General features: G+C 40.1%; 1 protein-coding gene across 3 annotated transcripts in view; it reads left to right on the top strand.

The window, feature by feature from the left end:
- LOC128600310 (histone deacetylase 9-B) overlaps window positions 1-26,105 on the top strand; it is a 52,859-nt gene that overhangs the window by 12,998 nt on the left and 13,756 nt on the right. For 2 of the 3 annotated variants that reach the window (XM_053612676.1, XM_053612674.1), the window contains 6 exons: window positions 6,636-6,847; window positions 8,471-8,651; window positions 10,428-10,566; window positions 11,508-11,632; window positions 20,789-20,923; window positions 21,901-22,007. In XM_053612676.1, coding sequence (XP_053468651.1) covers window positions 6,636-6,847; window positions 8,471-8,651; window positions 10,428-10,566; window positions 11,508-11,632; window positions 20,789-20,923; window positions 21,901-22,007 — 899 coding nt within the window. The remainder of the gene's footprint in view (window positions 1-6,635; window positions 6,848-8,470; window positions 8,652-10,427; window positions 10,567-11,507; window positions 11,633-20,788; window positions 20,924-21,900; window positions 22,008-26,105) is intronic. The other variant, XM_053612675.1, reaches the window with a different exon arrangement.

Genomic DNA, 26,105 nt, shown 5'->3' with positions numbered 1-26,105 from the left:
ATAATGCCGCTTGGTGCTGATGAATAAAAGATAGAGGTCGAGTGTTTTTCTGACACACGTCAGCCTCGCTCAGCAAAACAGCCACCTACATGTCTGTGTTTCTGCATTTATTCGTATGACGGCTACGTTTATTATATTTTTATCTGAAGTGACTTACAACTGACGCAGATGAAGGCTAAGGGGATCCAAGGATCCGAGCCAGGGATTTGAAAAGTCTTCAGAAAAGATTCAGTCATTTTTTCTGGCTGAAACATGTACATTCTTCAGTGATGTACTGTCAGTAAGCCTGTCAGAACAAATTTCACCGTTTAAAGTACGATTCTTTATTTTAGTTGAATTCTTGTCATTTTACTTGAAGGCAAAAATTCATGTTTGAACGTTTAAGATCCAATATTCTAATTTTACTCATATGATGCAAAAGTCTGCCAACATAGTAATCTGCAAAATGTCAGGCAGGAGGCCTCATAAATTCATCACATTTAAAAAAATTATGATGGATTAATCTAATTAATGACTAATTAAATCTAAAAACCAAACCAAACAGTAAATATTGGTGACAAGTAAATTGGCTTTAATGTTTAAAAATACACACACACACACACTATTAGGGGTGGATTTTGGCAAAATCTAGGAACGGGGCCCTCATTTCAACATCGATTATTTAAATTCATTTAAATCAGCATACGTTATTTCGCCTTAATAATTAAAAATATATAGAATTAGCCTTTTTTTAGGGGGCTCTTGGCTTCTGAGGACCCAAAGTGGTTCCCTGCCTTTGCCTTGTCCTAGGTCCGCCCTTGCACACTATGAATAACTACGAGTAAACATTTTTACTCATAGATTCAATAAACATTAATGCATGTGTTCATTATTCGACTTATATGGTGCATTCTTAAAATTAAACGAACACAAGCATTAACTACTTGGATACTGTTAAGCAATGCTCTAGTTAACCGTATTTTTAAGGACACCCTCATTTAAACCTACTACATTGATGATGAAATTATGATATTGCCTTTTTATCAGTTTAAATTTTAAACGATATTAAAATGTGAATGTTAAAAATTTTAAATCAGAAGAAAAGAAAAAAAAAAAACCCCATGAAATCCTCAGGGATCTATTTACAAGCTGCCAAGATGAGTTCAGAATGTGCCAAGATGAAACTACTACTTCATTTCTGTAGTCCTGTGCCAGTTTGTATCTGATTATCCTTCTCTCACAGAGCTTTTGAAGCATTGAAGGCCTGACTTTGGCCCCTGGCGCGAGTTAAAGACTAGCGTGATGGGCATGCTGTTTACCTCCCTCAGCCTCACAGGACCGGCGGAGCACGAGGCCAGCTCAATGTTCTGGCTCCTTGGCTCTCGGGCACAGCTATTCCTGGCCTCGTTATTTTGGGCTTAAGGCATTAGGGCACTAAGATTAGCCTCGGTTATCATTCTGTCTGAGTTAACTCCTAATAAAACCGCCCACCGGAAAGGCTTTATTTATAAACCTCACTCTTTCTGCTGTTGCACACTGCACTTTTTTTTTTCTTTCTTTTCCCTCAACCTTCATCCACCTGTGTGGGAACATCTGACAGTTGTAGTGTTCATGGTTGTAGAATTTCCTTATCATAACATAGAAGGAATGGATTATGTCGCCTCATTGCAGGCGTTCAATATAGCTGTGTCTATAGCTGTTATTGTGGTTGGAGCAGATGCTGGGGTCTATTAGTAGTAATTAACACGGAGGTCAGTGCCGTGCTTCTGTTTTTGATGCCTGCTGCTTTTTGTGGAGTGTGTATTTTCAGAGTGAGGGGCCCCAGGAGTCAGTGTGACTGGCGTCCACTTCACACACACTTGTACTTTGGCCATGGTTATGTTCGGAGTCAAATACACTTGGCTGTGAGTCAGTTACCGACAACGTGTCCAGAACTACATAGTGAATTCACAAAGGTGTGTGTGTGTGTGTGTGTGTGTGTGTGTGTGTGTGTGTATGTATAGCTTTGCGCTAGATTTTTTTTTCCCTCCTGCATGATAGCAAGTCTGTATATTTCAGTGCATGCACATGTGTTTATGTAGGCTTGTGTGTGAATTTCTTAAAAAAAAAACAAGTGTGAAGAAAGAAATCTATTCGCTGTAGCGTAGTGTGTACGGAGGCGTTGAGTGCTAAAAGCTGTCTCACACGACAGATTAAGGCCATGTGTACAACATGTCTTTATATATTAGGGCCCAAGTCCAGATCACTCTCACACACAGACACCGAGGCCTGCATTCCCACACATGCCAACCAGCCTTTCCTTTTTCTACCGTTTTGTTCACGCGTGTAAAAATAGTCGAACCGCGTCTCGAACATGACAGTCACATGCCGTCTGTCTTTAGATTGAGCTTAAAAAAGATTTCTGTCGCTGGTCAGAATGTCTTTATGTGTTTTTCGCCCCTGAGAGGTTCACATAGCACCGGTAAGAGCGGGATATTTTTTGCAGATTAGCCCCGATGGCCTTAAAAGTATTTACACCCCTGGAGCATGTGATACTTTGAAAGCAGCGTCTTTCAGAACAACATAATCTCAAACCTATAGAGTTATCACATGCTCTCATGGGGGAAAAAAGGTTGCCTTTCTTTGTCACTGAAAAAAAAACTGCGCCTTTCCTTGTCACTGAGGTGGTTCACTTATGTTTTGTATCTTTAATGTGTATGGAAAAATGGATGTAGTGTATCTTTAAATAGAAGGTACACAATTGGAGCTTTATAAAGGAAAAGATACCGGAATAGTACAATTTAAATAGAGGAACAGTATGATTTATTAGCATTTTTGTGGTTTCACGTCTGAAATTCCAGGTTGATGATGGAACAACTGACGCAGTGGGACTCAGTGGGACTTTTTAGTTTTCCGATTATTTTGCAGACACGTGCAAAATAGTTTGGGTTTGCTCAAGGCTGCTCTTCTGCAGCTCTGCCAGCCACAGATGATCTTTTTGCTCAAGATTAAACGTGAACACAGGGTACTCAAACAGTGTGCATTTGTAAAACACGCACAAAAATAATAACTATCCTTAAATCTCAATGTTTATTTCACAATATGTCTTGATATTTTCCTCTCTGTGAGTCCCTATGAAAGTTTTGTAGCTTTTAATATGAATATGTTAAACTTAAGGTTATCCATAAGCTCGTGTCCTCCAAAACAATGGCAAAATTTGCATTTAGAAGATATATGCATTCAAAATGTACAGTCTCTCTATCACCAATACGGATAAAAATGTTTGATGAGATCATTCTGCACTTTAGCTTTGATTTCTGGCCAATCGAATGTTCTCTAGAATTTGAAGCGTCCCGGCCACGACATTAGAAAAATCCATGGTACTGACTATCAAGTACGGCTTAGCCTGGGCTATGAGGTAAGCTAAATGTTTTTTTTTAAAGGGTATGTTCCACCCTGACTTCCTGTTTCAGTGGAAATAACGTCAACACATCTCATAACACTGCACGTTTCAAGGCACTTCAAGGGGACATTAAATGTATATGATATGAAATGGGCTGTAGATTTGTCTTTATACAGCATAATATTAAGCAGATAAATCCTCAGTCTGTTTTTCGGTGCCACTAATTGCAATCTCTCTCAGACCACAACTATAGGAATGCGTACAGCTCCTTTTTTGGAATTCTTGCCTCTGATTGGTCAGAAGGTGTTGATTAATTTTCTATAATTCCGGCCTACACAGGGACTAGTATGGCAGAAATTCACATAAAGAGATTTGAAAAATGTGTGATTATTGATAGGGTGATTGATTTTATTTTTTTTATGTGACATTTATTTAACACTTATGGAAGTGTCGGCTATAATTTCTGATAATTTCGGGAGGGTCTTTGGACAGCTTTGCACTTTTTGGTTTCTCTGTAACATGACAAGCTGCATTTAAAAAAAATCTATTTAACTTTTTAAGAGAGAGAAAAAAGAGAGGTTGGTAAGGGAACAACTGTTGCTCTAAGTTGCTATAACATAAGGGATAACTTGTTTCATAGGAATTCCACAACATTACGTGTAACTGTAAAAGGTCCAAATGTACACATTCTTTAATAAAGTAAAAAACTGCAATCATTGGTAAAATGCAGCCGTATCATAGTTAAAGATAATGAACAATGGTAAAAATGTGGTTATATCTTGGGTTAGAGGTTAAAAACCATAGCTACTATGAAGAATCATAAGAAAACGGATTTAAATTCTAATAAATATTCATAAAATTGTCAGTTAGTCTGCCTGCTTAAAGGAGAGAAGTGTTCGAGATGGTTTAGCAGTGTTCTGCTAGGACTTACACTAAGGATTATGATGATGTGATATAGATATTGTGATATAATAACGTAACACTTAATATTGTCATTATGTTATCGACAATATGTTCAGATGTCAGTGCTCTTCCTGGTATTTATATGTAGGAGTGTTAAACGACATAACGAGAACATAGCGCATTTTGTATCAGACCACCCAACTGGTAGGCGTGCAAAAATATTGGAACATGTGACTGACAGGTGTTTCTTGTTACTCAGGTGTGTCCTGTTAGATTGATTATTTAAACAGTAAAGAGCTCTGAATGTCTACACTTGGTGTTAGCCTACAGTTTCACCTGTGAAGACTGCATTTGTTGTTAAAACGGTTAAACCAACATGAAGATCAGAGAGCTGTCCATGGGAGAAAAGCAAGCCATTTTGAAGCTCAGAAAAGAGGGAAAATCAATCAGAGGCAATAACTGAAAGATTTCTGCGGTAAAAGCCTGGGAAAACAACACAAAAGGAGAAATTGACAATTTGGTGAGTCGCAGGCTTGATGCAGTTATTGCAAGCAAGGCGTATGCAACCAAATATTAAGTGTTATTTACTTTAATTTACTTCAAGACTTATCTGTTCCTGTACTTTGCTCAGGTAAAAATTTCATGGTCTGATACAAAAGGTTCTAGGTTTTATGTTGTTTAACACGTCTAGATGTAAATACCAGGAAACAAAAGCTGAAATCCTAAACTCTTGTCTCATATCCATCTGTTGGTGAGTAGCACAAACAAATGAACTGGCCTTGCCGTTCCAATAGTTTCAGATGGGACTGTATAAGTGCTTTTTTCATGATATCATGGAACCAGGAAGCACAGGGCAGTGGGGAAAAAGGCGGGGGCGGGGGGTGGGTGGGGTTTTGCTGGGTTTTAGAGACCTTTGTCTCTGCTCTGGGTCAACAGTGAGAGTCTGTTTGCTAATGAAAACCACCAGGTTGCTGTTGTCTCTCAGACGTTAGAGTCTGTGTGGACGAGACCTCTTGGCTGGAGTGCAGGTCAAAGCCGCGAAGCACCTGACAGAAAAAGCGCCAAGAAACGTATCTGCACTACGGCCGTGCTGTTGACTTGGTAGGACTTCGGGGTCATACAAAAAAAAACTCCAAAAGAACGGAGCACACAGGAAAGCTTCCAAATAGTTTGAAGTGCCATGTGAAGTGCTTTGGGTGAGAAATACTGTACATTCCAAGTTAGCAGAGCGATGTTGGCTCACTGTCTACTTCGAATGGCTATGTTTGCCCTCTGTATTCAATGGTGGGGCAACTTTGAGCCAGTGCTGGCAAAAGAAGACATATAATAACAACCCTGCCAATCTTGACCTATTGTTAGGCCAACGCTGGCAAAGGAGCAATTTTCATGTTGGCCCGACGTCAGTTTGCTACCTGGGTTGCATTCTAGGGCTGAGAAAATCGAACGCTCAGTATATTTCCGCATTATATCCTCGATTTATTATTATTATTTAAAGTTTATTTGTCACATGCACAAAATGTCAGGGACATTGTACATGACAATGACAGTTGTACATTGAAATGGTTGTTGTGAGGCTCAGGTACTCTACAGCTGTGCATAGTGCCTGATATTTGCTTCTTCAGGTATACCGGAGCTACAAAGCTAACGAAGCTAAAATGTAATGGAGGTCTGCCTTACCCAAAGTCTTTTCCATAAATATCTGCCTCATGCATGCATTCAGTTCTTCAGTGATGTCATTTAGAATTGCAGATGTTGTTTAGGACACAATATGTATGAAAATGAACAAAACTTCACCGCTAACACTGTAACAGTATGGGGGCGGCCATCTTGGATAAGTGTAATCACCTTTTTCCGTAGCAAAATTGAGCATTATTGTGCTTCTGTCTCCTGAAGTTTAATACTAGATATGGGGTGAGACGGGGTGCTGGGGTGTGGAGGAATCTGTACATGCAGTAGCTTATCAACATTATTTGAAGCATGTATTTGAAGACCTGGATATATATATATATATATGTTTATGTTCATGGAAATGATTTTTGATAAGATAAAATAAGATTTCCATTACGCTGTAGCTATATTAGTCTCATGGCTGCGGTGCAATTCTATAGAGGTTTTTTCGAAACTATTCCTTTAAGATTAACTCCAAGCTTGTAGTTAGTGCGAGACTTTGTCCAGGTGTGGCTCTGTAACATGGACTTTTCCTTCCATAATGGTGTTTTTAAGATGAATTACCAAAAAAATACCAAACGTCTTGCTAATTTATGACTTGAAATGTGCAGCTGAGTCTCACATGACTAAATTACTTTCAGCTATAAAATTATTTTGCATCTCTCTCTCTCTCTCTCTCTCTCTCTCTCTCTGTCTGTGTCAGGATCAGAGTTGTTGTCCCCGGTGGGCAGGTCTGAGGTCAGTATGCCGGAGTGGGAGCGTGACTCAGATGAATGGGAAAGGCAGTTACAGAGGGAACTCCTGCTGATCCAGAGGCAGCAGCAGATCCAGAAACAGCTGCTCATAACCGAGTTTCAGAAACAGCATCAGGCATTACTGCGACAGCACCAGGCCCAGCTACAGGAGCACATCAAGGTCTGATCTGTTTCCTGAGAATTACTCTTCAGAGAACTATTTGTACATATGCTTACATGGCTGTAAAGTTAAACCAAATTGTTCACATACTCGCCCGAGTAAACTTAGTGCATCTTACCACTAGAGGGCAGGACTGCGGCAAAACATCTCCATGTTCAATCTGAAAAATGAAAAAAGATTTTATGCCTGCTTTTTTTTTTGTTGTATAAACGTAAATTTGTCACCGTAGAGCAGTATGCAGACGTCACACAAATGTGGACTCTTCAAAATTCTCTTACAAACTTCATGGATTTTGTGTCTCAAATCAAGATACCAATAAACCAGTTTTAACTATCTAAAAGCACTTACTGGATTATTTATTTATTTATTTATTTATTTATTACATCTTTCTAGTAGAATGTAGTTTTAGGTGGAATTCATTTTTAAAAATGCATGTGGTGTAAACAGTATAATCAAAAATCACATAGTGCATATACTAATTATGCATTTTGAGACCAAATAATTAAAATACCATTAAATTAACTTAATCTGAACGGCAAAGTTTATCAGCTTTAACAATCGCTCATCGTCATCATGTATGTGCATCACTGATGATTATTTGTACAACAGTCAGGCTGCAGTGGTAAGAAAATGAGCATGTTTTGGGATTTTTTTTCAGGCGTTCATTTGCATGCTGCTAACAATCAAAAAAATGCCCCTACTTAAATATTGTTCATTTTGCCCTCTGATGCATGCAAGTGGACTCATAATTGCAATTAAAACATTACGTTTACATGCACATCAAATTCCGTTTAAGGTCTATATTCGGGTTGGAGCCATATTCCGAATATGATGTTTATATACGTACAGGCATGGGAATATTCCTGTATACGTGCTTGTTGTAAGTATGCCTGAGTTGCCATTCCTAAGTACCTAGCCTACAACTAAGCATCTGTTAGCACCCACAATTCCTTGCGCATATATCTCCTTTCAGTGGATTTTCTGATTAGGGTGTTTACATATAACAATTTTCTGATTAAAACAGGTATAATCCAGGGGTGGGAATCAGATTTTGCGCAATCAGACTATTGTTTTACTCTGAATCGGGAAATCGGATTGCGGCATTTACGTGACTCGGTATGAATCAGAGTATTGACAAATTCCCAGTTAATATCGGAATATTGATGTGCATGTAAACGTAGTCACTGACAAGCCTTCTTCTGTTCCAAAACAGCCCCATTTGTTTTAAACTGAGCAAAGCTGGGGGCGGAGCTAATCTCATGGCCTGGAAAGTGTAACCTGAAGCCTAAGAGAAAGAAAAAAAAAAAGGATCTTTGAAATGATATCATTATTACATCTCCTCTGGAAATGTTTTAATGCTTATGTATATTTATGGAGTATTGGTACCCTTAAATAATGTGCTGTTTTTTCCATTCGTTCTTTTTTCCACGTACGATTTGTTTGAGTAGCTGTTAAAATCAGACATTTACAGATTTACATGCTGTCAGAATGGATCTCAGTGTTTGAATCAATGCATGTGTAGTGCAAGTACCAAACTCCTGACTGTTACAGTATAACCTGCTATAAACTGTTTAAGTCATGTAAAATACTAACACTAGCACACTCTTGTGCTCGTTCCTACAGCTCCAGCAGGCTCTGTTGAGCCTCCGGCAGCAGCAGGAGGCTCTCGCTGAGGAGCGCACGCCTGAGATAGAGATAGATGAGGAGAGAGAGGAGGTGCAGGGGGAGGAGCTGGAGCGCCACAGGAGGGAGCAACCTCAACACCAGCACCTCAACCACAGGAAGAAGGAGCGCAGCAAAGAGAGTATGTACTGTACATGTTCAGTCATCCGAGTCATTTTAATGTCTACGAGGGCACATTTTTCAGATTTGAGCCTGTTTGTACTGAGAGGATGGCGTGAAAGCTGTTTTCCAAACCAGGTGTAGTTCAGGAATCAATCTCAGGTTCAACTGTGACCTCACCATATGTGAAAGTCACCCGAGTGTGAGGCTGGGTGTCAGATAACCTGATTGGTTGAACTTGCCACATTGCTTCCTGTTTCACATTTTGCCATGGTGGGAAAAGACATGACAAAGACTGATGCATTACAAAGAGCCAAAATGTCTATATAGAGTAAAAAAAACCCTGAAACAAACGATCAGTCAACACTGAATATTACAGAAATGAAGAATTCTCAGTTCCTATCAGGAACTGGTCAAGGTGTTGATTATGTTTGTGTAACAGCAGCTCTGACAGTTGTGCAGGCTGCAAAGCAAATCACAAGTTTAAATACTATATCGCTCTTGTAATATGTTATCATTTCTATAGCAACGACTTAAACATGGATTTATATGGCGGATGCACTACATAACCTAAAAATATTAATGAACAGATTTTTAAAAGTGTAAAAAAATTAATTGTTGGTGAAGTTGAGTGTGTGCAGATGTTTATTCAACAATTTGATTAAAGGAAGGAGTCTCCAGTGTCAGTGCTTTGTAACACTCAGCAGTGAAGCTTTAACCATAAGTTCTCCAACATGAGAGTGTCTTCAGGATGGAGGGTTTTGTGCTGTGCGGTTTCTCAGTTACACACCATTAGATGTGACCGTAAATGGATAAAAAGCACAATTTGTCATTCTTTAAATTTAAAAGAAAAATGTATTCAAGTTTAGGCTAATAATTACATGGTGTCCCAAAAGTTTCTATACATAGAGGACTATGTTTGCTAGCACCACGTCGGTTGTGCTTTCGTCAGTGGATGTTCGTGGACGTCCACTTCTCGGTCGGTCCTCAACACTTCCAGTCTTTTTGAATTTGTTAATAAAGTTGGCAACAGAGTTGTGTGTGTGTGACGTGCTTGCCATGTTTCCTCTTAAAGCCCATCGCCCATAGCTTCCAGATCCAGCCACAAGAATGATTTCAATACGTTCTTCTTTCCTCAGAGGCGTTCTTAAAGAATATCTGGGAAAAAAAAAAAAAAAAAAATATATATATATATATATATATATATATATATATATATATATATATATATATATGTATGTATATATATATAAAAAATATCAACTAAGAATGAATAATATTGAAAGACATTTTGCTAAACAGTGTTAATTTCCTCCACGTATGGAGACTTTTGGGAAACCCTGTATAATAACTCATAATTCATATCTAAAACAACTATAACACAATTAGTTCAAATGAATCTTCTCTATCATCATGTCTTCAACTGTGGCCCTACTGGCTAAATCTCATGGACCCCAAGGCCATGGTTTTAAGAAGCATGAGTCTAAAATGGCAGAAGACTGTAGATCTTGAGCTGATTTAACTATGGACATTAAAGCATGCTCAAGTATCAGATGAGCACATCCTGACGATGAAAGATCATCTGATAGATTGCAAAAACATCAGGATCATATCAGCGCACTTCATAGTTTAACCTCTAGCACCTTCTTCACTCTGTGATCTGTCCTGTAGAATACTTTTACAACCAGAAGGTGGCACTGTTTGTACATTTGTCTTATTTAGTCATTCAAGTTGTCTCCCTGGAGTAGTGGAGTGGAGTTTTTGCTCTTATTAATGCATTGCATGTTTTTTAATGCAGGCCTGGATCTTTTTCCTTCAGGTGCTATGGCCAGCACAGAGGTGCGACAAAAACTGCACAACTTCCTGCTGAATAAATCAGCCAAAGACACGCCTCCGCCTGGTCACCCGCTCAACCAGCGCGCTAAACTCTGGTACATGTAAGTGATGCTTCGTTCAAGTTATTGAGTTATAGCTTACCCCAAGTTATATCTTGAGACCAGCATTGTTCTTAATATCATCATAAGGCCATAGTTTCTGGATTTTTGGTGTCATGTTTGGATTATAATTTTAATCTGAAATGGATGTAAGGAAAATCAAGCAGAACTAAGATCTACGTGTCTAATGCAGAACTAAGATCTACGTGTCTAATGCAGAACTAAGATCTAGGTGTCCAATGCAGAACTAAGATCTACGTGTCTAATGCAGAACTAAGATCTACGTGTCTAATGTGTGTTCAATTTTTCACTTATACCAAAAGTTGATCAGTTGGTGTCTGATGTTTTTTTTAATTATTATTATTTGTTTAGGTTTACACTGTAACTATCATGCAATTGAGGTATATTTGACTCCAAAATCTTTTTTTCTGTAAATGTGCTCACACTGTAAATATCCACCTCAAACCAGAACCAGTTCTTCAGTGATGTCACGCTGAGTTGGTGTGATTTACTGTAATCTATAAAAATGAGGGGGGGAAAACCTCACTCTGTAGCTGAACACTATTACTGGAAAAAAGGAAGTGATGATGATGATGATGATGTAATTCCACTTTGAATGTAAATTTACCCCAAGTAAGGAAATGAAAATTCTGGCAGGTATTTATGAAAGAGGTTTTGGGTGAGAAAAACGTCCATTCCAGCTTCCCATGGCTAAAGAAGTGAAGAAGCAAACGTCTACATGACTACATTGAACTCCTTTACCACAGCGATGATGCGGTGTAGGAAGACGCAATTATTTAGCGATTAGTCATTTTGCTCATCTCAAAGCTATTTTGTTTTTTTGACTTTGTGATAGTTATTTTCCGATGATATATCTAAGACCTGTGTTTATGACTGGAGATGAAGTATTAATCCAGTCAACTATCTTTTTTTTTTTAACTTAGCACCAGCCAGCACATGTCCATGGAGCAGAATTCTCCTCCTTTAGGAGAGACGCCTCCTATGTTCAAATCCCCTCTGCCCTCTGGCCTGGACACCAGGGAGGAGGACTTCCCCCTCAGGAAGACGGGTAGGTCACAGTGCAGAGGTCGTCAGCAGAAATAATGCTGCAGTGAATAACCGGTTAACAACGAAAACCTGCGAGAGAGATTTCTCCAGGCTGGGAGATGTGTGATGTGTGGTGTTTGCATACAGTTGACTATTTTGCATCAAAGATGGGAGATGTTGCCTGATATAATGTCTAAGAATACGAAGAAGACCTAGATATGTGTTTATCTCTACGTGTTTATCCAACACCCACACGTCCTCCTATCGCCTCACATAGTTAGCTGGCTAGTTAAGAATAAAATATTCTTAAGATTGTGTTGAACTTGTCAACACATAACCTTGATTGAACGTTGCTCCCAAGTGAGATTTCAGTAACTGGATTTCCATCCTTATATTCTCAGTTATTCATTTAACATTATTCATTGTCTATAACAGCAGCTCTGACAGTAATGCTTGCTCTAACGCAGATCACACGTTTATATTAATGCGTTCATTCTGATATGCTGTCTTTCTGTATTAACAACTAATTCACTTGGACTTGTATAGTAGATGCTCCACGTAATCTAAGCCTAATAATACACAGATTAACAAATTGTTATTTTGAAGAAAAAAAAAAGAAGAAGAAACTTCTGGTATGGGGATGATTTTGGTCAGGAGATGCTTATTTAACATTTTTGGATGGAGCCTCCAGTGTTGGCGTAGTCTTCAGGACAGAGGATTTTGTCATTAAGCTCGAGAGAGGAAAAAGATTGGCGGCTGGGGAGGGAACTGTTTATAGCTGTTATAAAATAAGTAATAACAGGAACTGACTTGTTTGGGATGTTTCACAATTTTAAATGTAACTATAAATAGATAAAAATGATGACGTCGTTCATGAATAAATTCAGATTTGTAACTGTATTGCTGTGGTATAGGAGGAACAAAGCACTTTGTGTTGGGCCTCTTCACTTATTTTCCAACAGCATGATCCCAAGCTCTGGTGAAATATACCATAAAAGAATATGAGCATGTTGGTAACATTAACATTATATAACATAGCATATATATATATATATATATATATATATATATATATATATATGCTATGTTACATATATATATATATATATATATATATGCTATGTATATATATATATATATATATATATATATATATATATATTTATATTTATATATACACACACACACACACACATGTATATATATATATATATATATATATATATATATGTGTGTGTGTATAAATATATATATATATATATATATATATATATATATATATACATATATATATATATATATATATATATAATAACAAATAAGTAAATTAGCACACAGGTTCTGTGGCTAAAAGATTCTGGGTACAACATCCATCTCTAATCTTTTGCATAGTGAAAGCACTGAGGAGATTTCATTTCCTGGAATCTTTATCGTCTAGTGATGTGATTTTTCCTGCATGTCAAACAGGTGTTAGGGGTTGAGTGTGAGAGCAGAGTCGAGAGCGCTCTGCCACTCAGCCTCATTATGAACGCGTGTCACTGGGGCTCGGTACTGGCGACGCTGCCTAAATGTTAGCAGATGAGCCTGAGCGATATTTAATCACAGAGGTCAGAGGGCAGCAGCGCGTGTCACAGAGCCCGTAGCCCTGCGGCCGGAGCTAATGAAGCTTGCTAGTGGCCCTGTTTACCTTCAGGGTCAGCCTGGTGATACTGTGTCCCCGAACAGTGCTCCAGGGCACCCAGCGCAAACTTTTGCAAACAATTACCCACAGGAGAGGTTAAAGGCACCGGGTTCGAGCCAGGCTGCTAGTTTGGCCCCTAATCAGGGGGAAAAGGGGGTAAGTGCACTAGATAGGGGCTAAACCTCCTAGGCAGAGGGCAGAGGGGAGCTAGCTTTAGGCCGTGCGCTTGTACCAGTTCTCTGATAACGACTGCTATACCACCTAGTCTTAGTTATTTATGCCGAGGATGTTTAATATAGGTATTTGACCTTTCACCTTATTCCTAATGTCTTCCTCTTGTCCTGAAGTGTCCCTTCTACCGCATCATGCCATGACATTATTTTTTTTATCTCCGATTAATTTTGAATTAAGAGCGGGCTGTCTCATAATAAAAGAAGATTTTTGTTATTATTATTATTTTTTTATATTTTAGATTATTAACAATGTATTAATCTTTATAAGGCACATTATGTCTTGTTATATACAGTTTCAGTGACATTTTGCTTAGCAAGGAAAACAAAACAGTGAAGTTATATTATGTATTTTGATTTAATATGATATGATACTGCATTAGTAAAAAAAAAAGAAAAAAAAAGGGAATACTAGAATGTAACGTCCAATAAGTTACAGTCAAATGAAAAAGTTTGCATATGCTTAGGACAAAATAAAGAAGACAAATAAAAAAATTGAGTGAATAAACCACTTTGTTTGTTAGGTTTAAACATTAATCCTGAACCTGAACGTTAAACCTGTACCTTTATCTCCCATTCTGAATGTGATGTAAAAATTCTCTAATAACTATTATAATAATTTTTTTTGTTATAGTGTATTATAACATAGAATATAGTACTGTATAAAGTAAATGTTGTTATAGCAACATTCAATTTAAACGTCCTAACAATATATTGTAAACAGTGGTCTAGTTTCCTTATTTCCCAACCATGGGGGGTGCAAACTTTTGCACTCAACTATATGTTCCAGTCAGAAACATTGGAGTTATAAAAGCTTTATGATATCCTCGAAAAGTTTATTGTAGCATCAATTCAATAACATTTTTCAATATCGCTAATCATGTTGTTATATCACACAGCCCTATTAATAGCAGAAAGGCGGAGTCTGATTCAAGCGTTGCCGGGAACGCTTATCTGACTAAGCTAATTTATAGGAAGAATGACTCGCTCTGGCCGAATACTTTGGAGCTGACAGACACAATGTCAACCCTGAGCTTTTGTCCAATCACATTTCAAAGCCTTGTTTGCAAAGAAAGGCGACACTCAGGCCTTGGGTGTATAGTACAGCTTCAAAAATAGGCCTGGTTTTCATGCACACACTGAATTTCAGGTTCCACAAAAAAAATAATAAAAAATATGCAGAGGGTCGTGTGGCTCACAGGCAGGAACAGTGCAACCCTCCAGGGGGGCGTTTCCTGCACTGCATCTGAGACCTGCGTGCAGCTCTGGCCCCCTCGCCTTTTATCCTCCCTCAATAACTCAGGTAACAGCTTTTTAAAGGGGCCGGCTGCTCACATTAGGAGATACAAAAACAACAGGAACGAAACAGAGAGGAAAAAAAGAGAAGAAAAGAAAAACAGTCTCTTTTTTTTCCTTTTTTTTTTTTTTTTTAGGCTTGTGGAATAATTTGTCTGCGCTGACAAGACGGTCTGCAGGACCACTTCCTGCAGCTCCGGTTTCAGGCAATAGATCAGAAATAGAAAAGATAGAGACAGCACGGCCAATTAAAACACGAAACACTTCCTTGGGGCGCTAAGTGCCCGGTTTTTACGACGGCAATCAAATTCCCGTAGGAGGCTCGATCGTGAGCTTGCCGTGTGTAACGCAATCAAAACACGCTCTGTGTGATGTATGCAAAGCCGAAAAGATGTCGAATGTGTGGAAGCGAGTCCGTATCTATGACTTGGAATGTGTGCGTGTTTTCATGAGGAACTCCTCCCCCACTTCCTGTCTGTCCTGCTCTGATTCTGGCTGGCAGGGGGTGAGGTGGCTGAAGAGCGGGAAACCGAGGGTGGAGGGAGGATCATAAAGGTAGCGTTTGTTCTCTGCCCTGCTCGGGACCCTGCATGGATGAGTGATTGACAGGTCGGAGGGGTAGGCGGGACGCTGGGAGATGCGGGGTTAGTGGCACGGGTATGTTTGTTTAAGTAGACAGCAGGAGGAGAAGGTAAACTGCTCTGCCCGAGCCCTGTATGTACACACTCTTAAATGAAGGCTGCATTACTACTTAAAAATTATTTTAAAAGGATGTTCTTTTCTCCAGTAAAAAGCTTAGAGGTTAGCATGTTTGCCTCACACTTCCAGGGTTGGGGGTTCGATTCCCGCCACCACCCTGTGTGTGCGGAGTTTGCATGTTCTCCCCATGCTTCAGGGGTTTCCTCCGGGTTCTCCGGTTTCCTCCACAGTCCAAAGACATACATTGTAGGCTGATCGGCATCTCTAAATTGTCCGTAGTGTATGAATGGGTATACCGTCCAGGGTGTCCCCCACCTTGTGCCCCAAGTTCCCTGGGACAGACTACAGGCTCCCCGCGACCCTGTGTGGGATTAGCAGTACAGAAAATGAATGGATGGATTCACAGTGGTGTAGCAGGTAGCTCCAAGGTACCTGGTTCGTTCATGAGTTTAGGTTGGTGATGTTTCTCTCCATGTCCGTGTGGGTTTCCTCCCATCTTCCAATATATGCTAGTAGGTGGATTAGCTCAACTTAATTGCCCCAAAGTGTGCACGAGTGTGTACACGAGTGTGTGCACGAGTGTGTATACACGAGGGTGTATTCCCTCCTTGTTCCCAGGGTCATCATTTTGATGAACTGAATGAATTTATGCTTGAGATGTAACTATATTACGAATATATAACCAAGAACAAGTGTCTTTCAGACACATACGGTATCTCCCGTGCTATCTCCATTGCATTCGGCTGATTGAGTGCATGATTGCGTGGTATTTCTTGCATTTGATCTACTGGGCGTGCTTATACATTGACGTTGAGGTATGACGTTTTAGGGGTGGTCAAATTTATATTGACATTTTCTTTTCAGATAGACTGAGCAATGCGAACTACATACAACTTGGTAGTATATGAAAATTTCAAGCCCCCCCACACACATCTTGTTTTGACTTCCTTCAGGGGCGATCAAGCCTTATTTAGGCCCCAAATTCGCACCCGCCTTTGGTCTTCTCAGTGCTTCCATCTGGATGCATTTTGAATTAAAAATTTCCCTCCAGAGGACCAAGCAGAGTTTGGTTGTCGCCTTGCATCATGCTATACAGATCTGGGGCGGGGCTGGGATGGGGTGGGGTGCTATAAATGCGTTAATCATCTTTTTTTGCATAATTAATCACTAAATTAACATGTTGAATCGACAGCTCTATAAATAATATTTCCATCCATTTTCTGTACCGCTTATCCTTACTGGGTCACGGGGAACCTGGAGCCTACAGGGCACAAGGTGGGGGGACACCCTGGACGGGGTGCCAATCCATCGCAGGGCTCAATCACATACACACACCCATTCATACACTATGGACACTTTTGGACATGTCAATCAGCTTACAGTGCATGTCTTTGGACTGGGGGAGGAAACCGGAGTACCTGGAAGAAACCCCGGGGAGGAAACGCAAACTCCGTACACACAGGGCCGCAGCGGGAATCGAACCCCCAGCCCTGGAGGTGTGAGGCAGCTCTGTTAACCACTAAGCCGCCATGCCCCTATAAATAATATCTAGTAAGGTTTCATTTTTACTACTAACATTAGCTAGCTAGCTAGCTTGGGCTAGTCTGACAGGATTTCTGAGAGGATTCCTAAGACATAATCATGAATGTTTATAATCTTCACTGCTGATGTTAGCTAGATGGCTGACATGAGCAAAACATTCTTTCAATCTTTCTGAGAGGATTGTAAGTCATCATGTTAATTTTCATATTGTTTACTACCAACACTAGCTAGCTAGTTAACACGGGCTACTCGGACAGAATGTCTGAGAGGATTCCTAAGACGTATTCATAAGTGTTTAAAGTCTTCACAGCTAATGCTAGCTCGATGGCTAACATGAGCTGAGGTGACAGAAGAGGATTTTAATAAAGAGGATATTCATAATGATCGTTTTTTAGTGCTACTGCTAACTCTAAGCTAACCTGACAGAATATGTATTTGAAGATAGGAAGAAAAGACTACTGGAAAAAAAGAGAGAGATAGTGAAAGAGAACGAACGTTTGAAACAGTTTGAAGCACACATTATAACACATGATGGATTAACCACACTCAAGGTCTTTGCACTCAAGCACTTTGTATTCTTGGCTTTAATTTTTATGTGCAACTGCTCAGGAGAAGCTAAAAAAAGCTACACAGGTGCATGTGGGTTTATAATACGGCTTCCCGTTTGGTCCGTGCATGCCCGGGAGCCCCCAGTTCTCTTCTGTTTGTTTAAGGAAGTTTGAGTCGGGTTACATTCGAAATGCCCTGTAATGACGCATGCTAATGTAAATACCTCGGCCAGTACGTCGTATTTTTCCACCGAATTAAAAACATGTAAATCCTTCCCGCTAATTGTTGCGCAAATATTTTTTGTAGTATTTTTCTAATAGCCCTTATTCATCATGTGTCATTGAAAAGCCGTATAACAATATTTTGCCATAGCAAAGGCTCGTCCTCGAGCTAACCGCATCCAACTTTTTAAATCAAGTGTTTTTAATCAATTGAAACATTTTCTCTGAGGTAATAAGGCCAGCTAATGGTCGTTTCTCTTAATGAGCGTCAGCTCCACAGAGACCGGATTTTACAGTGGCAGTAAATCTGCTCGGCTAGCATGGCTTTGATTCGGGTTTGATGATGTCGGCGTGAAATGTATGTGAATGAACGTTACAGACACTCTAACACTCATTCACATGGACGTGCCTTAAGGTCTCGCCCATTTTTTCGCTTTGTTTTTGAGTTTTTGTGAATGAAGCAGAGACGTCGATGTAGATAAAAATGTAGCGGTTTTTCATGAAATGAAAATCATACTGTAGGAGTGATGCAGAACGCTGTGAAAGGGTGAGTGTGTGTGTGTGTTTGTGTGTATAACTGTGAGTCAGTGTGTATACAGTATATGTCGTATCCTCTATCATTTACATATCTAATGAATGCTCACATCCCACAGTGGGTGAGTCGAACACATTATAATCATGGCGTTTCCTGACGTGTGTTTACTTCCTGCTTCTTTGATGCCCACCCGCTGGTTGGCGTGTATGAAGGTGGCGTCTCAGAGACTCCCATTTTGCGTGCCTCGTGCTGATTCAGTAGAGTAAACTTAACTTAGTAGGAGGTCACGGAGTGGAACCGGGGGCACGGTACTGTGTGACGAAAAGTGAAGGTGGGGGATTCCCTTCTTCTAGGCAGCCAACACATACAAACACACACTGGACGCACACACGGCATCTGTGTGTTAGTTTAACCGCTGCTACTGTAGAGGGACTGTGGTTGCCTGGCCGGCAGGTAGCGGACTTTTTCACTTAGAGCTCTGTTGCTCTGGACTAATCGACTCCAGATGAGGCAGCGAAACGATCCCCTCTATTTCGACTTCATTACAGCTGGGACGTGTCCCAGTGAGGCCTGTGAGCTCTCGTGTAACTCTCACACTTAGCTGAGGTTATGTACCTGTATTTGATTTGTTGCATGGGGCATTTATATGGATGACTATTTTGCTTAGATGCGGAAATAAAGAAAGATAGAAAATTCGGACTGAATTTGCAGTTGGTGAGTGGAATGAATATCAGGGACACGTGCAACTGGCAATTACATGAAAAAATAAGATGTACACTTAGCCCAGTTGTTTACATTTTTCAGTTTAGGTCTTTTAACAATCTAAATGGTCACAAAGCAGCCAGAGACAACAGTATCATGGAAAAACCTGGGCTTTCCAAACGGGCCTAAGAGTACCATCAGTTGGGAGGGTTTGTATTTGTATTTGTTTGTAGACAGCCAGTGACTTGGCTGTTCGGACAGCCAGGGGGAGTACATTCCACCACCCAGGTGCCAGGAGAGAGAATAGTCTTGATGCATGTTTTCCTTGTACCTTGGTGAAATGTTGGGTCCAGTCGAGTTGTGCTAAAGGCTCGGAGGAAGCGAGGTGCAGAGCAGGGTGTTATAAGTGCTGGTTTTTAGCTTTGTAGGCAAGCATCAGTGATTTAAATCTGATGTGGGCAGCTACAGGAAGCCAGTGGAGAGAGCATAGCAGTGGGGTGGTGTGGGAGGTTGAAAACAAGCCATGCAGCTGCATTCTAGATCAAATATTAGGTAATATTAGGCAAATACACATCATAATATGTAGAGAGTTTTTTTTATTCCTGAATGTCAGCCACAGACACCAGTCCAACTACATGGTGTTAATAGAAACATTATATGTCCTAGTTTTAGTAAAATTACATCTAGATTCAGGTTGAAATTTGTGCTTGTTTTAAGTAATTATATTAGATATGAAAATAAACAACTCCTTTTTTCATCTGAAGCGACTTACTATTGAGTCGAGGAGACAAGCATTAAGGGCATTGCTTAAGCGTCCAACAGTGGTAGCTTTCCGTAGTACTCCAGATAAATAACTGCTGAGCCATCGCTGTCCATAGAGTGTAATTGTACACACATTTAATTCAACTGACCAGTCAGTTGGGCTAATAATAATTCATAATTCATAACTATAACAACAATAACAATAGTACAGGGTGTCCCAAAAGTCTCCATGCATAGGAGAAATGAACACTTTCATACTTAGTTTTTATATATATATATATATATATATATATATATATATATATATATATATATATATATATACAATTCCAGATAGCATTTAAGAATGCCTTTGGCAATAGAAGAACGTATTTAAATATTTCTCATAGCTGGATGGACTTTATCAGGAAACATGGCACATCACACACCACACTGTGGCCAAACTTATTAACAAATTCAAAAAGAAGTGTTGAGGACCAACAGAGAAGTGGACGCCCACGAACATCCACTGACGAAGGCACAACCGACATGGTTGGACATAGTCCTCTACACATGCAGTCTTTTGGGACACCACAAGTTCTGCCGCCCCTCTGGCTGTACATCACAGACCCAACTTTGAGAACTATTGCTTTAGACAACATGAGAATAAACCTTAAGAGGAACCAGACTCAAAAGGGAACCCGTCCTGGCAACTGATAGTGGCTTTATAAATCATCACAGTGTACAGTCATGTAAAGAAAAGCCAACCAGTACTAAATGTGTTGAAAATATCAATACTGTTGGAGTAAATAGGAGTTCTGATGTTAACATTTTTCATCGTAATCATGAACCTCATATTTTAAAATGTAAACACCAACATCTTTCTGCTGGTGAAATCTCAAAACTGTGTTCTACAAAAAGAGCACATTCAGCATAGCACGTCTGTCTCATTCTGTCTCATCCCTCTCTCTTTTCGTCTCAGCATCTGAGCCTAACCTGAAGGTGCGCTCTCGGCTGAAGCAGAAGGTTTCTGAGAGGCGGAGTGGCCCTATCCAGCGCCGCAGAGACGGCAGCGTGCTCGTCACGCCACCTAAGAAACGCCCGCTGGATCTCAGTGGTGAGGAGCATCAGATAACATCCCTCTGATACACCACACGGGGCTAGCGTACATACGCATGACATTAGGGCTAGCATGAAAACCAATTCACTGTACTGTTCACTCCTATACAAAGTATACAGACACAATAATAAACCTGGACAGGTTAATTTCAGTATTAAATCCTCATGATGCGTGCGTAACTCACACACTTCTCCCAGTCTCCTTAAGCAGAGTCACGGGAAATGTCAGAGAAGGCTAAATTGGAAATCATGTTTGATATCATGGTTACGATAGTTATTACAAAATGAAGTGGTATTATATTTTAAGAAAGAGCTGATATGAAAGGACTCAGGAAACCCTGAGTCGTGTATAAACCAAATTTCCTTAACCTTTCCTTTAATTAGCTTTACATATCAGAGAAAGCTAGCATTCATGTAGCATCACCTTAGCATCTAGTCTTACAGAATTCCTTCTTAATTCTGACTTGCAAAGAGATTACGTCTAGTCTGTTTTCAAGTGGGATCTTTTAATGAAGGATCAGGTCCCAGATAGCACACAGACAACTAGCTAATTAGGTAAATTTCACCTCAAAAATATCCTACAGCTTTGCTGCTAATTGTTAAAAGGCTTGTTTTTTAAACAGTTTATTTCTGGAACCTTTGGCGTATTTATCTAGTTTGTGAGGATTCTGTGAGGATTCGTGTGTTACCAGCTAAATGATGCCCTAAAAAATATCGGCATTAATTCCCAGAGGAAATTAGTGTGAAATTGGATGCAAGTAGCTAGTTAGCATCTTTCCCATTAGCAAATGAACTGCGTGCGATGTTGTTTAGATTAACACAAGGTATGTGTGCAGTCTGAGATGTTTTATATACAACTCTGACTTCAAAGTAAAATGATTAACTCGTAAAATGAAGTTTTCCTCTCAGAGCTAGGATTACAGTATTGTAGAACTAAAACGTTAACGTGATCCTGTCCTGTTTCTCTTCATGTAGACTCCTCAGCCAATGACAGCTCACCCAGCTCTGGGCCCAGCTCTCCCATTGGCTTATGCCACAGTGAGAACGGCACAAACTACCAGGCCAGCTCAGCCCAAATCGAGGTACTGACCATAGAGTAAAAGATGTCAGAGCTATATTGTTTGTGTTTTCTTGCAACACCAGCTTGCGTGCTTTGCTACTGTAAACTCTGAGCTCAACACCATAGGTTCAGCTCCATGATGCTTTAGCACGCAATGTGTTGTTTATGCGTGTTGGCTGGAGGCTGAGTGCTCAGCTAATGATCCATTGTTTTGGAGGGACTGTGTAAGCGTGGTGAAAGAGTGAGTGTGTGTCCTGTGTACTGTTAAACACACAGCATCATAAACAACACTATTAAACACGCATTGTGCTTCTCAGTGTGATTACATCAGAGCTCAGTGCGCAGACATCTGCTTTTCCTCTAACACACACACACACACACACACACACACACACACACACACTCACTCTCTATTCTTGTCCTTTTCTCTTTCCCCATCTCTCTCTCTCTGTCTTTCCATTTCCCTCTCTCTGTCATTCTCTCTCCTTTTCTCGCCCTTTCTCTCTTCCCTTTTCCTTTCTCTCAACACCTCTCTGTTTTTCCGTTTCTCTCTTTCACCCATCTTTCTTTCCCTCTCCCTCTCTCTTTCCCTCTCCGTCTGTCTCTCTACTTATCTATCCATCCCTCTTTTTGTTTCTCATTCGCTCTCCATAACCCCTACTCTTTCTGTTTCTCACTCCACCTCTCCCTCTCTTTCTTCTCTCTCTCTCACACCGTCTGCCTTTTTCTCACGCCATGCCATCTCTCTCTTTCTTATTCTCACTCCGTCTCTCACTCTTTCTGTTGCTTTCTCACTCTGTTACACTGCCATCGCTGCCTCTTTTTTTGTTCTCTTTTTCTCACCCCATCTCTCCCTCGTTCTCTTTCTCACTCTACCTCTCTCTGTTCCATTGTCCTTCTTACTCTATCTCTCCCTGTTTTTTCTTTTCTCTCTCACACCATCTCTCCCTCTCTTTTTCCTCTTTCTCACTCTGTCTCTTTTTCTCATCTCTCCCTCTACCTCCAGTCTTCCTTTTTCCTTCTAAGCTCCCTCCCTCCCCCTCTCTCTCTCTCTCTCTCTCTCTCTCTCTCTCTCTCGCTCTCTCTGTTTGATGTGTGTAGAACACTTTGTGTGTGTGTGTGTGTGTGTGTGTGTATGTGTATTTGTGAGACTGGATCCATGCACATGCTAATGCCTGAGTACCGTGTGTGTGTTTGCGTGTGTGTATGTATGAGGGAATGTGGGCGTGATTATGTTCAGCTCAGAATGTTGTGAGTGACAGGTCCTTTCCGCTCTGTGCTGCGGTTTCTGGTCTAATAGCTGGTTGGGGGCTGAGGGGAATGAACGGGGGCCTTCTGGGGGGCGGCAGTTCTGTGAAGTTCTGCCCAAGCATTTCCTCATTGGGCTGCGGGCCAGCATACGGGGCAGAGAAGGACCCCCGGACACAATGGAGTTCTTTCTGCGGCTCATCTTCACACGCGGCCCCCCAGAGACGGCCTGTTTGTGTTTGTCTGCCATAATTCTGCAGTGAAACGCAAGCAGGGGCGGCCCTGTGACAGGGTGTGTGAAAGTGGGTGTGTGTATGTGTTTAGGGCTTAATTGCTATCCCAGGCGCTGGGATCTGTAGACCTCCCAGGCTGCTGCTCACACACTTGTGCACATAAACACACACACATACGCACTTATAAACAGACTTTTGGTATGATATTGACACAACCACACAGTCGTTTCACAGAGCTTCCTGTTTGTCTAATGGAGCCCTGGCATGAGTTTTGTTACATTAAACTTTCCTTTTCAGTCCCTGGGGGTTTAATAAGAAGGTGAAACCCAGGAGAGAGGGTGTGTATGTGTGGTTGTCCAATTCATTTCAAACTTGATGTATAGTTTTCATTTTAAAAGTGCAGTAGAATAGCAAACATTAGCAGTAGCTTTACACCGTGTATTCATATCACATAACCCACAGGGGGAAATTTCTGATGCTTTCTTAAGTAAAGGAGGTAAGATCATAGTTTTAACTTTTTAGTGGAGTATTTTCAGCAACATTCCCTTGTCACTGATATTCAGCACAATTTCTTACGCAGCCTGGAATGTATGCAAAAATCTGCCATTTTCAACTTGTATCATCTCCATAAAGAAATATTATGATTTAAACCCCTCCAACACATAGTTTGGCCAAATCCCAAAATCCAATTCACTATACATGCTCACTAGATACAGTAAAACATAATGCCGTTACAGAACCTACATATATGTGCATTATATGTACATGTGAAATAAAGTAAAAAGATCATAAATGTAGTGTAAATCATCTACTATTACTAATATTATTTCGTATAATGATAAGAAAATCTAAAATGATTCATTTAATTGGTAACACTTTAGAATACAGATCCATCATTAACGATTAACTACACAGGAAGAAATGAATAACGCAATGTTAACATTCTAGTAACTACTATTAACTAACTAGAAACTCTGATTAATGAATTAGTAAGTAATAGCACACAGATGAATGCGGTAGTTCACTATTAGCTAATCGATAACTACTATTTCTTTCATGCCTCCCGGTTACTACACACAACCTTGGGGTAACCATGGACAATCAACTGTCCTTTTCCTCTCACACTGCTAATCTGACACGCTCATGTCGATTTCTCCGTTACAACATCAGAAGGATGTGTCCATGTTTATCCATACAGGCCACTCGGGTGCTGGTTCAGTCTCTTGTCATTTCGAGACTGGATTACTGCAACTCACTCCTGACAGGTCTTCCTCTGAGCGCCATTCGACCTCTGCAACTGATCCAGAATACAGCTGCATGATTTGTTTTCAACCTTCCGAACATCTCCCACACCACCCCATTGCTAAGCTCCCTCCACTGGCTTCCTGTAGCTGCCCACATCAGATTTAAAACTCTGATGCTTGCCTACAACGCCAAAAATGGACCAGCACCTACTTACCTCAAATCACTTATCACACCCCGCACTGCACCACGCTCCCTCCGAACCTTTAGCATCTCTCAGGGAACAAGGAAGGCATGCATCAAGACTCTTCTCTGTTCTGGCACCTAGGTGGTGGAATGAACTTTCCCTAGATGTCTCAGATGTGAACATCTGAGTTACTGGTGGTCTTCAAACGATTTCTAAAGACCTACCTCTTCCTAAAGTACTTAAATTATCAATTTTACATTAAAAAAAATTGTCTGTGTGTTGTCGTACTACTTCACCCCCCAACAGAGTTTTAAGAGTGATGGTATTTTTAGTCCGTGACCTAGTGAACCAGTATCCGGATATATTTATTGATATCTCTATCAATAAGCACTTCTGTAAGTCACTCCGAATAAGGGCGTCTGCCAAATCCCATAAATGTAAATGTACTCAGAAACGATATTAATAACTACTATTTCTTTCATGCCTACCAGAGAAGTACTAAGAAACTATATACAGTTTCCTAATTAGGAAGAAACCACTACTGTTAACGAATAGACAAGATTGTTTACATAATCAATTGGTAATAGCAGACTTATGATTTGGGTAAGCTGTTAATAATTAGTACATTTAATCATTCCTCCTAGAGAACTATTTACTAACTATGGATCATTATAAAGAAATGGCTTTTTAAAAGCACATTTCGGGACCTTACTCCCATGGCCAATTTTCCCGTGGTCATAACTTTGAACTTCACTCTTATTTTGTACTAATTTTTTCCATATTATTATTAATACTTAAATAAAGGGAAGACCGCTTAAGTCCACACTTCTCACTGAATCATTAGAGAGTCATGGAGCCTACTGGAACACTTCAAGTCATCAGCCGTACCCCAAACGCCAGACCTATACAGTGATTTATTTATTTAACGTACCTCACAGAAATATATGGTTCTATGTAAGTCTTCTGCCTCGTGGTCTCTACTTTAGGATTAGGTTTTGATTTATAACTATTATCATGGTAACCCACTAATATTGACTTAAGTGTTACTACATCCTTCCAAAGAAATGACTAATTATTTGGAACCGTATTCTAAAGTGAAGATCATGATAACTCCCTAATAATGACCAATAGTGTTACCACATCCTTCAGAAGGAATTACTTACCAAAACCTTACAAAAACTTCAAAAGCTGACAATGACTTCAGTGTTCA

The sequence above is a fragment of the Ictalurus furcatus genome, chromosome 24 (genome assembly GCF_023375685.1).
Source record: "Ictalurus furcatus strain D&B chromosome 24, Billie_1.0, whole genome shotgun sequence".
Lineage (NCBI taxonomy): Eukaryota > Metazoa > Chordata > Actinopteri > Siluriformes > Ictaluridae > Ictalurus > Ictalurus furcatus.
This window is presented reverse-complemented; position numbering and strand designations above follow the sequence as displayed.